The 16,861-nt window shown below is 38.7% G+C and overlaps 1 protein-coding gene across 1 annotated transcript; it reads right to left on the reverse strand.

Moving 5' to 3' along the window:
* Positions 1 to 31: 31 nt before the first annotated feature.
* On the reverse strand, positions 32 to 16,202 carry hsdl1 (hydroxysteroid dehydrogenase like 1). The gene is made up of 5 exons (XM_072555920.1): positions 16,019 to 16,202; positions 15,389 to 15,848; positions 5,363 to 5,808; positions 4,147 to 4,374; positions 32 to 1,456 (listed from the first exon to the last, which is right to left on the reverse strand). Exons 2-5 carry the CDS (start codon positions 15,606 to 15,608, stop codon positions 1,361 to 1,363), a joined length of 990 nt encoding a protein of 329 aa, XP_072412021.1. The 5' UTR covers positions 15,609 to 15,848; positions 16,019 to 16,202; the 3' UTR covers positions 32 to 1,360.
* Between the last annotated feature and the right edge of the window lie 659 nt (positions 16,203 to 16,861).

The following is a 16,861-nucleotide window of genomic DNA, read 5'->3' on the forward strand; positions in this document are numbered from 1 at the left end:
CATGGCTTTCTTCATTATCTTTTCAATACATCTTTTACCATGTAATTTGTAATGCCTTTTCAATTAATCTTATACCAGATTTTAGTGACCAGTAACTGAAACACTGAAATGTGCACATGTTTTGTCTCAATGTACATTTTAATATATTCCAGTTATTTGCTATAAAGGCCACATCAGACATTCTTCCACACCAATAATAGTTACAGATCATATGAAAAAAAAGGACCATAAAACCTTACACCATAAATTAGAGCATCTTACCTCACACTACTTTTAAGCAACACTCAAATTCTACTTGGTAAAACCTAAAATTAGCACAAACAAATATTTGCCTACAACAATGCTAAAAGTAGTATGAGAAGCCTGGTATTCCAGCTGGATGTGATCAAATGGGCGTTGAAGGACATAGCTCACTCAATAGGTTACAATAATGTTACAATCCAAATAATTTTTTTTATATAAAAGTGATCCACAGAGCATTAAATGCTTAATATTTACTATACTACAGAAGTCATGCAATACCTATGAATACTGTCTAGCTGTACTTCAATATTGAAACTTGCTCAATTAATGAACAAAATTAGTAAATATTTTGGACTAAATCTGAATTTTATATGCATATTAATGACCAGAAAAACAGCAGACTGTAGGCAAACACTAAGTCAATAAACGAAATCAGCAAATAAGCCATGTGTAGCTAACATATTCCAACCTAATAACTAATTTGTCTTGTATGTAAATACATAAGGTTTAATAAATATGGCACTTATTTAAACATCCAGTAGAGATGTACAATATATAATTAGAAAATTCATATTTTTTCAGAAGCAGAATGTATACCTGATTCTGTAAATTCTTCAGATTTTCAAACAAATGTAAAATATAGATTTTAAATTGGATAACCAGGTGAAGACAAGAAGTACAGTGAGTCCTCCAATCTTTTTAATAGTTAACTGTGGCTTAAACTCTCTTTGGGGTACTTAATTACTGATGTTCAATGAAAACATTATGGTGAGGTATTCACATTCTGGGGACTTAGACAACTGAATTAATGTTTGTTTAGGAATACTCCTTGGAATGTTTCCTCACAGGGTATGGATAAACTATTTGTGTGGACAGGTTAATTATGAGTGGCAACAAAAATACCATGAGGTTACTGGTCTAAGTAATATTTCCATTCCAGTTTTATAGATAGGAGGATATCACGTTATCCATGTTTCTTCCAGTTAACCAAGTTTTTTGCAAAATAAATATTTTTCTAGTCACAAACAACATTGTATATTATGTAATCCTGCTGACACAGGGTGGTGATAGCTCTGCACACACTTATGGTTTGCTGTCCTGCCAGCATGTCTTTGAGTTATGATTCATGTGCTGCCTTTCTACACAAACTGGTGTTCATCAGAGTAACTCCCCATACCCATAGCCATTCAGGCATGTACTGGGCAAATAAAAACTGCAAAAGAAAAAAATAGAAAATCACAAAAATAATTTCATACAGCCAATAAATTATTTTAAATATATTAAAAACGATTTTCCACAAAGATTATCGGAACGTCTATTAAAATGTTCAATGGCCTAAAAAAGCTTAGTGTATAAATTGGCTCCCAAAAGGAAAATAATTTCATATCTTTGAAAGAAAATGTAGCACATTGAATATGACAATGAATAATCATGTTCAGAAGTAAATTTGGCTTAATTCTGTTTTTTAATATCTTTCTACTATGATTCCCTCTTCAATTCTGTATATCATTGTCCACTTGTCAATTGGTTCATGAGCAGCCTCCTCTTCCTTTCTTTTGGCCTTCCTCTATCAATTCTTCATCACATCTGCACATGCCTAATACAATTGATTTGTTATTTTGTCCACAACATCAATCAAAAATGTTTTTGTATCATTGCTAATGTTTCATTGTTTGTTTTCTGAACTTAACTTTCTCAGTGCTTTTCAAAACTGCTTTGAAGAGTGGCCTTTGTTTCAAACTCAGACTCTAAACAAAACCCTTTGCTATTCTTTTTTGCGGTTCCCTTTCAAACTGGCTCATTGATATCCCTTCCTTCTGTTAAATGCATTTTTTTCTAGAATTCCTAGCCACCTCTTTCTTAGCATACTCTGCTGTTTCAGTTATATTTCCCAGCCATTGTCTGACCTGATGCAAATGCTTGTTTATTGGAATGCTAACTGTTGTTTCTACAATAGAAATACATTCACAGTTCGGGTTTTACCCACATTGATCTTTAATAGGGTGGCACGGAGGCTCAGTGGTTAGCACTGCTGCCTCACAGCACCAGGGTCCTGGGTTCGATTCCAACCTCGGGTGACTATTTGTGTGGAGTTTGCGTGGCTTTCCTCCGGGTGCTCTAGTTTCCTCCCACAGTCACAAAGATGTGCAGATCAGGTGAATTGGCCATGCTAAATTGCCAACAGTGTTAGGTGCATTTGTCAGAGGGAAATGGGTCTGGGTGGGTTATTCCTTGGTGTGGACTTGTTGGGCCAAAGGGCCTATTTCCACACTGTCTAATCTAAATGTATAATCCATTGCTACATCATGCACGCTAACAGCAGCTGTGTTTTTCACTTTAAGACTTTTGACACTTGACATCCTTCATTAGTTGACCACTTGTATTTAGGGAGATAAATACCCAATTGTATTTGATGTTAATGGTTGAGGGGATGATATGAAGAGAGCTTTAAAAAGAACTCCTTTTCCATCTACCCAAGTAATCGACCCAATCTAGGCTATAATTCATATTTTGGTGCAACTCAGATCAACAACCTTCTGGCCTAATGACAATATCGTCAATTTTTAGAAAGGGTGGCTGCTTCAACCTGTTTAGTTCCAATGTTCATTTCATTAATTCATTCAATATCTTCAGAAAAGAGACGACTAGTACATTTCAGACTAAACATTTTTTAGTGATGCGAGAAGCAAGAGTGCTACTACTAAACTAAGCTCTCATCTTCATCACAGTGGCTTGAGCACATGATGGACACTGATGTTGCAATAAAATAGTGAAGAAACAGAACAAAGTATAATAACCAGAGGTGCCATCTACTAGATGAATTTAAAAGAGCATCAGAGTTCAACATCCTAATCAAATTTTATCCAATTAACTATCTGTTCTTTAAACATATTTTTCTTTGTGGCACCTTGTTGTATATAAATTGGTCAAAATACTTTTACATTATGTTAGTTCTGGATGTAGGTTTGCTCGCTGAGCAGGAAGGTTCATTTTCAGACATTTCGTCACCATACTAAGTAACATCTTCAGGGAGCCTTCGAATGAAGCAATGGTGGTGAAGCCTGCTTTCTATTTATATGTTTGAGCTTCCTAAAGTTGATGATGTCATTTCATGCAGTGACATCATTTCCTGTGACGATGTCATTTCCTGTTTTTCTCAGGGGGTGGTAAATGGGATCCAAGTCAGTGTGTTTGTTGATAAGAGTTCCGGTTGGGATGCCATTCTTCTAGAAATTCTCGTGCATGTCTCTGGCTTGTCATAGGATGGATATGTCAACACTACATTGGACAAACAAGTAGAAAACTAGCCACCAGGATACATTAACATCAACTAGCCACAAAACGACATGACCCACTCTCACTAGTATCCTTATATACAGATGAGGAGGGGCACCACTTTGACTTGGACAACATTTCCATCCTATGACAATCCAGAGACATGCACGAGAATTTCGAGAAGCATGGCATTCCAACCTGAATTCTATCAACAAACACATTGACTTGGATCCCATTTACCATTCCCTGAGGAAAACAACAGGAAATGACATCACCATAGGAAATGATGTCACCACATGAAATGACATCATCAACCCTAGGAAACTCAAAAAAGAAAACCACTACACCATCAGTGCTTCATTCAGAGGCTCACTGAAGATGTTACCTAGTATGGTGATGAAACGTCTGAAAACGAACCTTCCAGTTCAGCGAGCAAACCTACATTCAGAACCTCAACCTGAGCTACAAATCTTCTCAAAACTCACTAACATTATATTAGTGATTGACTATACTTCAACAGTATGGGATGTAAAAAGCTTTAGAATGTAAGAGATTGTAAAAGATTCTATATAAATTCAAGTCCTTTGATATAAATTTTGGACATCAACAATACTGAACTATAATCACCTGTATAGAATGCATCCAGTAACCAGATGTCCTGTGTGATACTCCAAGGGTTGAAATTGCATGATGTGCGTAAACATTCACTGATGGTGCGAGCCATGTGTTGATGCAGAATCCATCAGTGCGTGTGGCTGTGTTGGTTTTTACATGAAATGGCAACAAGCTTTGAACAAAAATTCCTTTAGATGCACATTCAAAGTGCAAAGCTCTACTAAAATGATCCAAATACATCTGCAAAAAAAACAACAAAGTACATTTGAAAATGTAGAATTCCTAAGTATAGGGTTTAGGCCAATTCTAAATTAACAAATACATAAATTTTACCATTTTCTTTAAAGGTCAAGATGACAGCCTATAATTAGAAGACACAATGATTTCCAGAAGTTGATAGTTCTAATTTTCCAAATGCAAAACACTGGCAGTGAATCAAGGTAGCTAATACACTTACAAATGCTGTTAACAGGCAAGCCTTCCCCCACCCATCTCAGCTGTAAGGTTGCTGTGATGCTTTGTCATATATTTCCATCAGGTTCCCTGTCTAGACATTAATTAGGATAATCACAAAAGGAACATTTTTTTCAAAAAGGAAAGAATTGTAATTTAAATCTTATATTTTTAATGGGCAAGAATTTGAGTGGGTGATGCAAGCATAACAGCCTAGCAATCTTATCAATGATTACTTAAAGCACTTGTTATGAAAAATCACAATATAATTGAACAACTATGACTCATGAGTCAATTAATTTGCATGGAGAGTGCACTTATAATTTTAGATTTAACATTCAGATTTGAAACTTCAAAAAGGCTATGAATGTGGTATTGTTAATACAAATTAATTCTGGAGCTTCTCGCAAGTAGTCAATCTTGCAGCACAGAAACAAATCCTTTGGTCCAACCCGTCCATGCTGACAGGTTTCCTGAAGTGAACTAGTCCCATTTGCCTGCATTTGGCTCATATCCCTCTAAACCCTTCCTATTTGTTTACCTATCCAAATGTCTTTTAAATGTTGTAATTGTACTCGCCTCCACCACTTCCTCTGGCAGTTCATTCCACATACACATCATCCCCTGTGTGAAAAAGTTGCCCTTTAGGTCCCTTTTAAATCTTTCCACTCTTGCCTTAAATCCATGCCCTCTAGCTTTGGAATTCCCTACCCTAGGGAAAATGTGGGCATACAGTTAAATGGCATATTATATTTGCAGAAGTCATTAGAGATACCTTAGAGCTTGAATACATAGCCATCTGTGGTGTGGGCTTACAGCATGACCCTGATGAAATGTTAACAATAGCTCCTTTTTTTCTCTGTATCATTCCGGGTAACAAAATATGGATCATCATGTTGGTTGCAGCAATGTTTACATTTATGAGATCCCAGAGTTTGTCCTCAGATATATTTAAGAAAGATCGTGGATGCTCATAAGGCACATCAACACTATTCACCAGGATGCCTATTTCTTTATCTTTTAGAGCTTCTCGGATTGGCTGGTATATTTCTCGTCCTCTGGTAAAATCAGCTTCTATTACAATGGTTTCAACTTTAAACGTGTCTGAAATGGCGGTGGCTGTAGATTCCAGCTTGCTTCGGTTATGGCTAATGAGAATCAAATTAATGCCTTGGCTAGCCAACTCCTCAGCATAAGCCTTGCCAATCCCATCTGCTCCACCTAAGGAAACAATGGTAAATCTATTACTATCAAAATGAAATTATATATCATTTTAATAGAAACTGACAAAGATGTACATCAGCCCTATCCATTAACACAAATACAGTCGTAGAGTCATAGAGATGTACAGCATGGAAACAGACCCTTCGGTCCAACCCATCCATGCCGACCAGATATCCCAACCCAATCTAGTACCACCTGCCAGCACCTGGCCAATATCCCTCCAAACCCTTCCTATTTATATACCCATCCAAATGCCTCTTAAATGTTGCAATTGTACCAGCCTCCACCACATCCTCTGGCAGCTCATTCCATACATGTACCAACCACTGTGTGAAAAAGTTGCCCCTTAGGTCTCTTTTATATCTTTCCCTCCCTCACCCTAAACCTATGCCCTCTAGTTCTGGACTCCCCGACCCCAGGGAAAGGACTTTGTCTATTTATCCTATCCATGCCCCTCATAATTTTGTAAACCTCTATAAGGTCACCCCTGAGCCTCCAACGCTCCAGGGAAAACAGCGCCAGCCTGTTCAGCCTCTCCCTATAGCTCAAATCCTCCAACCCTGGCAACATCCTTGTAAATCTTTTCAGAACCCTTTCGAGTTTCACAACATCTTTCCGATAGGAAGGAGACCAGAATTGCACGCAATATTCCAACAGTGGCCTAACCAAGGTCCTGTACAGCCGCAACATGACCTCCCAACTCCTGTACTCAATACTCTGACCAATAAAGGAAAGCATGCCAAACGCCTTCTTCGCTATCCTGCCTACCTGCAACTCCACTTTAAAGGAGCTATGAACCTGCATTCCAAGGTCTCTTTGCTCAGCAACATTTCCTAGGACCTTACCATTAAGTGTATAAGTCCTGCTCAGATTTGCTTTCCCAAAATGCAGCACTTCACATTTATCTGAATTAAACTCCATCTGTCACTTCTCAGCCCATTGGCTCATCTGGTCCAGATCCTGTTGTAATCTGAGGTAACCCTCTTTGCTGTCCACTACACCTCCAGTTTTGGTGTCATCTGCAAACTTACTAACTGTACCTCTTATGCTCGCAACCAAATCATTTATGTAAATGACAAAAAGTAGAGGGCCCAGCACCGATCCTGTTGGCATTCCACTGGTCACAGGCCTCCAGTCTGAAAAACAACCCTCTTCTGTCTTCTACCTTTGAGCCAGTTCTGTATCCAAATAGAAACATACAAATGCTTCTAAAACCTCTTCAGAAAATGCTGGGTGACTATCCCAGCTAAAGATGGAATTGAGGCTTCACTTGACTCAAGGAATGTCGGCATTTTTGCTGCACAGTGACTATTATAAAGATTAGCAAAGGTGTTAATGTTTCACAAAAATAAAGTAGAAATTAGAAGATTTGAGAAGTGCGCCCAAAATCCCCAGTTTCTGTGGTAGGCATCTCCAACTGCCACTTCGAAAATGTGGAATTACTCTTGTAGAAGTTTAAATTGTTCAAAACATTGTTGGTATAAAATTTTGTCCACAATTAAATAAAATGAAGCAAACTCAATTTGTAATTTTTGGCAATGTAATTGGACAATATACTCTTAAATCAAGTTAGATGTAATCAGATGTTTGCAGTGTGACTGTTAATGAAGGATCAAATCATAAACCTCTAAAATCTTGATAGTTTTCTGTATGGTGATAGTTGCCAACATGCCTTTCAACTTAAGTTCTTCACTTCCACTACTCAAATGTATGTCTTTGAGGCTAGTGCATTTTTTTGTACTGTTGCCTTTAGCGGTTATGGGGAAGAGGAAAACATCATTTCCTATCGTAGCAAATATTTAGGAGAACAAAACCAGCATTTAATGGGGTATATGACCAAAAGAAAGCCAATGCTTATCTGGAAGCTAGACCACAGCTTTAAAAAAATGTGGGATTGAGCCAGTATTTTCAACAGAGTAAAAAGCAGCAAGGAATAGGATTGGGAAGCAGCACTACAATAAATATGGGTGAATAAAACAATGAATTCACTTAGTTAAGATTATTTTAAATTAAGATTATTTCACCTTCAAAATTATGACTACTTGTTTTAATGATTTCTAAAGTTTAATATTGCTGAATATGTAAACTACTTTAGGTGTGAATTTTAATTGGATGTTTTAATAAATCAAATGAGTAAAGTCAATTTACAGGCAGATAAATCTTTTCCAAGGTTTGAACTGCCATCTTTAGGGTAACTTATCATTTGGATATATAACTTCACAGGCTGGAAGCACAGATCAGGAATGTTTTCTCTGTCTGCGTTACTGATGAAAATTTGCCATTTTCTTTCCCAGTATTATTTCTTGTAAAAACTGAAAGAACTGTGGATGCTGTAAATCAGAAACAAAAACAGAAATTAATGGAAAAGTTCAGCAGGTCTAGCTGCATCTGTGGGGAAGGGTCACTTGACCTGAAATGCTATCTCTGATTTCTCTCCAGACACTGCCAGACCTGCTGAGCTTTTCTAGCAATTTCTGTTTCTGTTACTTCTCCTTGTAATGGAAGTGATAAAAGGAAATGGCATAGGTAGAAAAATACATATAGTGGTACAGTTGGTTCTGCTATATCATGTTTCTTCAACGTGAATTGGCTTTAATGCAAGTGAAGAATTTAAACCAATATTTGTAGAAGGCGAACTTTCCTTACATGTATGAGCTATAATGTGATTCAGAACCCATTTGTTTAAATGGCGTTGCTATTGCACAATTTTCTCATAAAGCAAGATCACACAAAGCAGAATTATCATGTCATATCAAAACTGATATATGCACCAATACATAAACCAAAATATGCATTGGTACAGAGCCATATACTCTGACTTCTGGAATCTGATGCTTAGTGTTTCAGTGTATTGAAAATGTTGGTCCAGAGTTGAATTTTGAGTGTTATGCATATAGGATTAGAATATTTTGTTTTATCCTAATATCTGGTCTCAATGCTACATATATTTCATAGAATCCCTACAATGCAGATAGAGGCCATTCAGCCGACCGAGTCTGCATTGACTCTCCGAAGTGTCCCACCCAGACCTACCCTAAACATGTAACTCTGATTGACTGTGTCTAATCCACCAAGGCTGCATATCCCTGGACACTACAAAAAATTTGGCATGGCCAATCCACCTAATCTACATATCTTTAGATTGTGGGAGGAAACCTCATCATCCAGCAAACACCAAATGCAGATACAGAGGGAACGTGCAAACTCCAGATAGTCCATAAAACCACAAAACATAGGAACAGAAATTAGGCCATTCAGCCCAACAAATCTGGTCTGTTTTAGGATAAGTTTTTTGGCCCCATTTTCGCACTTTTTCCCAACAACCTTTGGTCCCCCGGCATTGAAGAACCCATCTATCTTGGTTTTAAATATATTCAATGACCCGGCTTCCACACCAATCTCAAGCTGAAGAGTTTCTCCTCATCTCCGTTCTAAAGGGTCTTCCCTTTACTCTAAGGTGGTGTCCTCGGATCCTCATCTCTCCTGCCATTGGAAACATCTTCCCAACTTCCACTCTGTCCAAGTCACTCAGTATTCTGTAAGTTTCATTCAGATCCCTGCTCATCCTTCTAAATCGTCGCCCAAGTCTGGAACTGAACCCAGATCCCTGGTGCTGTGAGGCAACAGTGCTAACTGCTGCCCAAACTGGGTACTGGAGATCCTGATCAGAGTGCCAAATCAAAATGGATTACAAGCCTTCAAGGTGGAAAACACTGGCATTATCTGGAAGAGTGTATGGTTAGAATACAACAACACCTTTCTGTTCACAGTTTAAAAAAAAAGAGGGAAGACTCGCAGATACCATTGTTGATAAATGACACAGGCAAATAAAGTGATTCGTGCCATTACCCTATATATTCAAATAAACATGCCTTATATAGTTTTCATACAAACAACATTCTAAACTATACTGCAGAGATCTGGAGCCTGAACACGTCACCAATATAGGGGGAAGGGATAACACTGCATCGCAACTTCTCTAAAACACTACCAAACCAAGATGCAACATTCACATGTATCAGCCAAAACACTACCTTTTGTATTAGGCCACACATGCCAGCCAGGTTAGGTTTAATCAAGCTCACAAACATCCAGGAAGGAATGAGATCTTTGTTAATATCAGTGGTGAACTCAGACAAATTTAAGGGGATTATTTGGGGAAGTACAACATTGGACTCCTACCAGAGAACAATTACAGCAGGTCTGGCAAAAGCACATAAAGTAAGGCACACACTGCTATTCAGCAGACAGAGCAAATTCAAGTATATCAGGGAAAACAAAGTGACTAATCAGTGGGGTGACTTCTGGGACTGAGGCTCAAATGTGCAGATACATCAGTGGGTATGTGTCCTCTCCACCTGGCTGTGTTGTTCATCCTGTTTACTCTGATTTACTTCACAGCCCTCCCCCCAGTTAAATTCATTCTCTCAAAGAATTCATCAAGAAAATAACTATGGACTCTACGCTCCTACAGTGGTAGCCAAGAAATTGGTGAACCTGACTGCATCGCGAAAGTCCTATATAAATCGTTACATGGCATGAATTTTACTCTATCGAGAACTGCTAATTGCCAAAGAGGCTTCAGGGCCGGCCAATGTACGTAAACCGTGGCAAATTAAATTATAAATTGAGAATTAATGTATAATAGGGAACCCAAATACTTCGCGAGTTAGGCTATCTTGCTGAGACTTGTTATGTGCCTTCACAAGAGCATGGTCTGAGCCTTTGATCCCATTTACGCTTCAAGGGATCAATAGGAGGGACTGTAGTCAAGTGACAATGGTCCCAAAATTGGACATTCTAAATTAATTATTTCTATTTCAGCAATTAAAGGAGAATAGATGTCATTCAATAGAATAGACTTAATTATGTATAGATGACAGGTGCATAATTGTGGGATACGTCACAGTTACCAGGACAGGCTAAAAGTAATTGGGGTAACATTGCTGACTAAAATGGAAACTGAAATAATTGTGAGGAAATATATTAGCTGAGTGAAGTGGAATCTGTAAAAGGTGGAGTTTAGAAATACCAAGAGACAGAAAACAATAGTAGTAGGGAAAGGTGTTACAAAAGAAAATGCAACTAATAAAGGTACAGCTGTAACTATGAGTGACCTCAAACTGCATACAGATTGGATAGATCGAGTCAGTGCCAATACTATAGAGGAGGAAATCTTGAAGAACATATGGGATAGTTTTATAACTGATCATCTTGAGGAACCAACTAGAGGAAAGGCATCCTTGACTGGGTGTTGATTAAAAAAAGGAATAATTGACAATCTAGCTGTGCATGGGCCCTTAGGGAAGAGTGACCACAACAGGATCGAACTCTTCATTAAATGGAAAGTGAAGTAATTGTTTTTGAGGTCCTGAATTTAAATAATTGAAATTACAAAGGTGTGAAGCACATGTTAGCTATACTAAGTTAAGGATCATTATTTAAAAGGGATAATGGTCAATAGGCAATGGCAAACATTTAAAAAGAGTGCATGAAAGCACTGCAAATGTTATTTATTCTAGTCTTGCATAAGGATAAAATGGCAAATATGGTCAGACTATTGCTAACAAGGGAATGCAGGAATAGTATTAAATCCAAGGAAGAGGCATAAAAGTTGGCCAATAAAAGCAAACAGACCTAAGGCTTGAGAACAGTTTAGGATTCCAGCAAAGGGAGACAACAAGGCTGATTGAATAGGAGAAAGTAGAGTATAAGAATAAGCCTGCAAGGAATATACAAACCGATAGCAAAAGCTTCAATAAATATGTGAGGAGAAAATGATTAATTAAAACATTGATCACTATTGTCAGAAACAGGGATTTTATAATAGGAAACAACAACAGCAGACCAATTAGATGCATATTTTAGTCCTGTCTTCACAACACAAGACTTCAATAACATCCCAAAAATATGGGACAAAATACAGGGCCTAATAGAAGAGAGGAATTGAAGTTAATCTGAGTGTTCCCCAGACAGAAACCATGCATAAGACAGAAGATGCAGTCCCTACTGAAGTCCAGGTCGGAGGCATCCAAGTCAGGTGACCCTGACCTATACATGAAATCTAGGTACAATCTTCGCAAAACCATCAGGGATGCCAAGAAACAATACCAACTAAGCCAGAGTCCCATGGAAAGTGACTGGCCCAGATAAAGTAACCAGGCATACACTCAGGTCCTGCATGGAGCAGCCAGCAGGAGTATTTGCAGACATCCTCACGAAGTGAGGTTCCCACCTTCTTCAAGGACTACATCCCAGTGCCAAAGAAAAATCGGGGAACGTGCCTTAATCACCACTGCCCAGTGGCAATAACATCTATCACTATGAAGTACTTAGAGGTTAATAACGACACATTTTGACTCCACCCTCCCAGACTGCCTTAATCCACTATAATTTTCCTACTGTCACAAAGGTCCACAGCAGACACCTTCTTTCTGGCTCTACCTCATCCCTGTAACATCTGGATAACAAAGACTCCTACATCAAAGTCCTATTTACTGACTTTAGCTCCTCCTTCAACACCATTATTTTAACAAAACTCATCTCCAAACTCCGAGACCTAGGAATCTGCTCTCCCCTCCTGCAATTGGATTCTCAACTTCCTGACCCGTGGACTGCAATCAGTAAGCATAGGTAACAACAGCTCCTCCACAATAATCCTCTACACCAGTGCCCTGCAAGGCTGAGTATTCAGCTGCATATGATACTCCTTCATGATTGTGTGGCCAAATCCAGCTCTAACTCAATCTACAAATTTGCTGATAACACCACTGTAATGGGTCAGATCTCAAACAATGTTGAGACAGAGTACAGGAAGGAGACATACAGCTTAATGTCATGGTGCAAAGACAACAATCTCTCCCTCAATGTTAGCAAAATGAAGGAACTGGTCATCGAATTCAGGAAGTGAAGTGGGTGACATGGTCCTGTCTGTATCAATGGTACTGAGGAGGAGGTGATCGAGAGCTTCAAACTCCTCGGAGTAAGTATCACCAACGATCTATCTTGGTCCATCCATGTTGACGTTACAGTCAAGAAAGCACACCAACACCTCTCCTTCCTCAGAATGCTAAGGAAATTCGGCATGTCCACGTGACTCTTACCCATTTTTATAGATACACTATGGGAAGTATCTTATTTGGACGCATCACAGCTTGGTATGGCAACTACTCTGCTTAAGACCGCAAGAAATTATAGAGTTGTGAACGCAGCTTAGTCCATCACAAAAACCAGCCTTCCTCTCATTGACTCCATCTACACTTCCCGCTGCCTCGGGAAAGCAGCCAACATAATCAAGGATTCCTCCCACCCCAGTTATACTCTTTTCCACTCTCTTCCATCAGGCAGAAGATACACAAGCTTAAAAACACCAACAGATTTAAGAACAGCTTCTTCCCAGCTGTTATCAGACTTATGTTAGAGTTGATCTTTCTCTGCACCTTCTCTATGGCCGTAACACTATATTCTACATTCTGTTCCATTACGGTCATGTACTTACAGAGGTCATGTACTGAAATGAACTGAGAACTCGTTGGCAGACAGGAAACAAAGAGTAAGACTAAATGTATCTTTCTTCCCCCCCAAGTGGCTGGCAGGGACTAGTAGGGTACCTTGGGAATTAGTATTTGGAATCCTGCTATACACAATATATATTAATGAGAAAACTAAAAGTAACATCTCCAAGTTTGCAGATGACACAAAGCTAGATAGAAGACTCTGCGGTGAAGAGGACGCAGAGAAGTTTCAGTGTAATTTGGACAAGTTACAAAATGTGAATGTGTGAGGTTATTCACTTTGCTAGCACAAGCCAGCAAGCAGATTGTTATCTGAGTGATGGCAGACTAGGAAAGAGGTGGAGAGATCAACAAAATCTGGCATCCTCATATACCAGTTACTTTAAGTAAAGAGGAAGGTACACAGGCAGTGAAAAAGACAATAATATGTTGATCTTCATCGTGTATGGATTCGAGTATAACAGCAGGGGATTGATGTACAGGGAGAGACTGGTTTGGTTACGACTACATTCACTAAAGTTCAGAGGAATGTTTAGGGTGAAGAGGGGGTGTTGAGTTTCATGGAAGCTGTTAAAATTTGAACAGAATTAGACTGTGCCAATGCAGGAAGGATAATCACAATGGCAAGGAGTCCCGAACTAGGGATCACAGCCTAAAGGTAAGGATTGACCCTTTTAGGACAGAGACAAGGAGGAATTTCTTTATCCAGAGACTGGTGAGCATGTGGACTTCTCTCCCATTATAAACTGTTGAGGCCAAAACATTGAAGACTTTCAAGAATGATGTATACATAGTTCTTAGGACTAAAGGAATCAAAGGATATGGGGAGAAAGTGAGAACAAAGTACTGAGTTGGATGATCAGCCATGATCATATTGAATAGCAGAACAGGCTTGAAAGGCATATTCCTGCTCCTACATTCAATGATTCTATTCTAAATGGTGTCTTTCCATAGTTGGTTGTGCATGCAAAAGTATTTTGGGCAGTATACCACAAAGGCAAAAGCTTCTCTTTATATTTAATACAACACAGTAAACATACAAAGATTAATATTGCTTAAAGATTAGTAAAATTAATGATGCAATCATCTCTTTTTTGGTGCATTCATAGAAGTGTAAATATGTTTTGGCTTTGCACCAACATTACAATTCAGAAACTAATTCACTTGCCAAGACTTACTTGAGAGCAAAACGGGGTGAGACCAGCATCTTCATCAGGGAATTTCAATCTTCTGCATTATGATGTCAGTTCGTGCCCAAATTCTGGCTTTTAAAAAAATTAGGGTGTCTAGAGATATGGATGACACTGATTGTCCATTCCTTTTTGGAGGTGTTTCCTCAATGTTATTGGGTGCAATGTTCAGAACTTTATGCCAGTGCGAATGAAGGGAAAAATATTGATACAAACATAGAATCCCTTCAGTGTGGAAACAGGCTATTCAGACGAACAGGTCCACACCGATCCTCCGAAGAACATCCCACCCAGACCTATTCCCACTATCCTATCCCTGTAACTCATACAATCCCCATGGTTAACGTACATAACCTACACATCCCTGAACACTATGAGCAATTTAGTGTGACCAAACCACCTAACTTGCACATCTTTGGACTGTGGGAGGAAACCAGTGCGCCAAGCAGAAACATATGCAGACAGGGGGAGAATGTGCAAGCGCCATACAGGCAGTTGCCCAAGGTGGAATAAAAGGTCCTTGACAATCTGAAATAGCAGTGCTAACCACTGAGCCAACATTTCAAGATGACTTGAAAGTTATAGTGTTTCTATAAATTTGCTCTTTCTTGGTTGTCAAGGAATCAGGTTTCACAGTTCCTGCCAAAGAAGTCTTAGCTACTTGTTGCCATGTTACGCAAATGGTGAGCTATTTAAACTGGGAGATGGGATGTTAACCAATCGGACTTTTCCCAAATCCTTTTTAAAGTTTGTTCAGTGTTATTACATCTATGTTTACAGTACAACTGCAGCACATGATGAAAGTGTACCAAGTCTAGAGTTTAATTTGTCTCATCAGTGCCATTCACACAAAGATTGAGGAAAACAACATACCAGTTACCAAGGCCCATTTGCCGAAGTGTTTCATCAGGTCTCTTCTGCTTACCAGTCTTGGGATGAAATGAAGTCGGACTATGTTGTAGAAATCACAGACGAGGCAGATGGTCTTCCTTGTCACATACCATGCTCCCACAATAGCTAGTGCTTCTATGTAGGTGTTACATGTCCTGGCAATCTGTCTGTACAGTAATTGGAAACTATCCACTGCTGCCATGATTTACTGTAGGGACGACCTCTATCTTAGAGAAAGGGCATTATAGTAACCTGTCACAGTATAAAATCGTGCTTTCAGTGTAACTACAGAAAGCATTCTTAGGCCAACTGTCTGACTTTCAGAATGGGCTGCCAAATAATTTGTTGGAAAAATCACTCAGTGCAAAGTAAGCAATTACTTATGGAATTATTTTGCAGCACTTGATAGTCTGTCTTAGTCCTCTTTTGTCTTTTTTACCTGCTGTAAGTAAATAAACAAATCGAATTATTACAACATAGAGAAATTGCTTGCAGAAATTTATTTTCACATGGAGCTGGAATTTGGCATAAATTGTTTATATAGATGTGCACTTTTCATTCTAATAATCATCTCCTACACCACGCTATTATAGCACAACTGAAATACCTTACCTTAATTCAGCTCACAGACCTAATAAACTGAACAAATAATACTTGCTGCTAAGAAATTACACACAGTGACCTCTAAGGGACCCCTTTTCGAGTACAGAGGAGGAGCTTAAAGAGTTTAGCTGTTCAATGCTATGCCTTACAAAAATGTTCTTCCATCTAACGATATAACAACTAATAGATAATTTGAAGTAACTAATGTTTTGATTAATTTGACTTAATTCAATTGAAATACGAACACTTCTAGGTTTGTTTTGTTCCTTTCTGAAGGAATTTGATTAAAACTAAAATCTGTGCTGCAACTCTTCAGGCTGGTCTCGAAGAGACATATTTATCTTGCTTTAATAGTTTAACTAAGTATCTTTTTTTAAAAAAATAAGCACCAATCAGAACCCATATGATTATATTTAAATATATAAAAATGGTCATAAATGGCAAAATGGAGATCGGCAGGTTACTATAAGTCACACTTAGGGCTGATATTCTTCCCCACCCGGCATTTTTGAGCTGAAATGCTTTTCGGTGTGTGATTCATACTCAATCCTTGGCTCACAGCAACTTTTCTCTCATAAACTACCACTTTCACCCAATTAGTTATGCATCCTTACAATCTACAATATCCTTTGCATGTGATCCTGAGGTAGCAGAGGTGGTGGAGCTTACAAAACTTTCCATCGTTGGTGTCATATTTAATGTCCCGCTACACACCACTTCAGACACTGTCCTTTGCACCATGGTGCTGTGTTGTTATCATAGAGGACATAGCTTAGAAGGGCAAGATGTCTCCCCACTTTGCTCACAGGCGTCTGAAGGTGCTGATGGCAGTGCTTTATTCTGTAGACAGGC

The sequence above is a fragment of the Chiloscyllium punctatum genome, chromosome 3 (assembly GCF_047496795.1).
Source record: "Chiloscyllium punctatum isolate Juve2018m chromosome 3, sChiPun1.3, whole genome shotgun sequence".
NCBI classification, from domain to species: domain Eukaryota; kingdom Metazoa; phylum Chordata; class Chondrichthyes; order Orectolobiformes; family Hemiscylliidae; genus Chiloscyllium; species Chiloscyllium punctatum.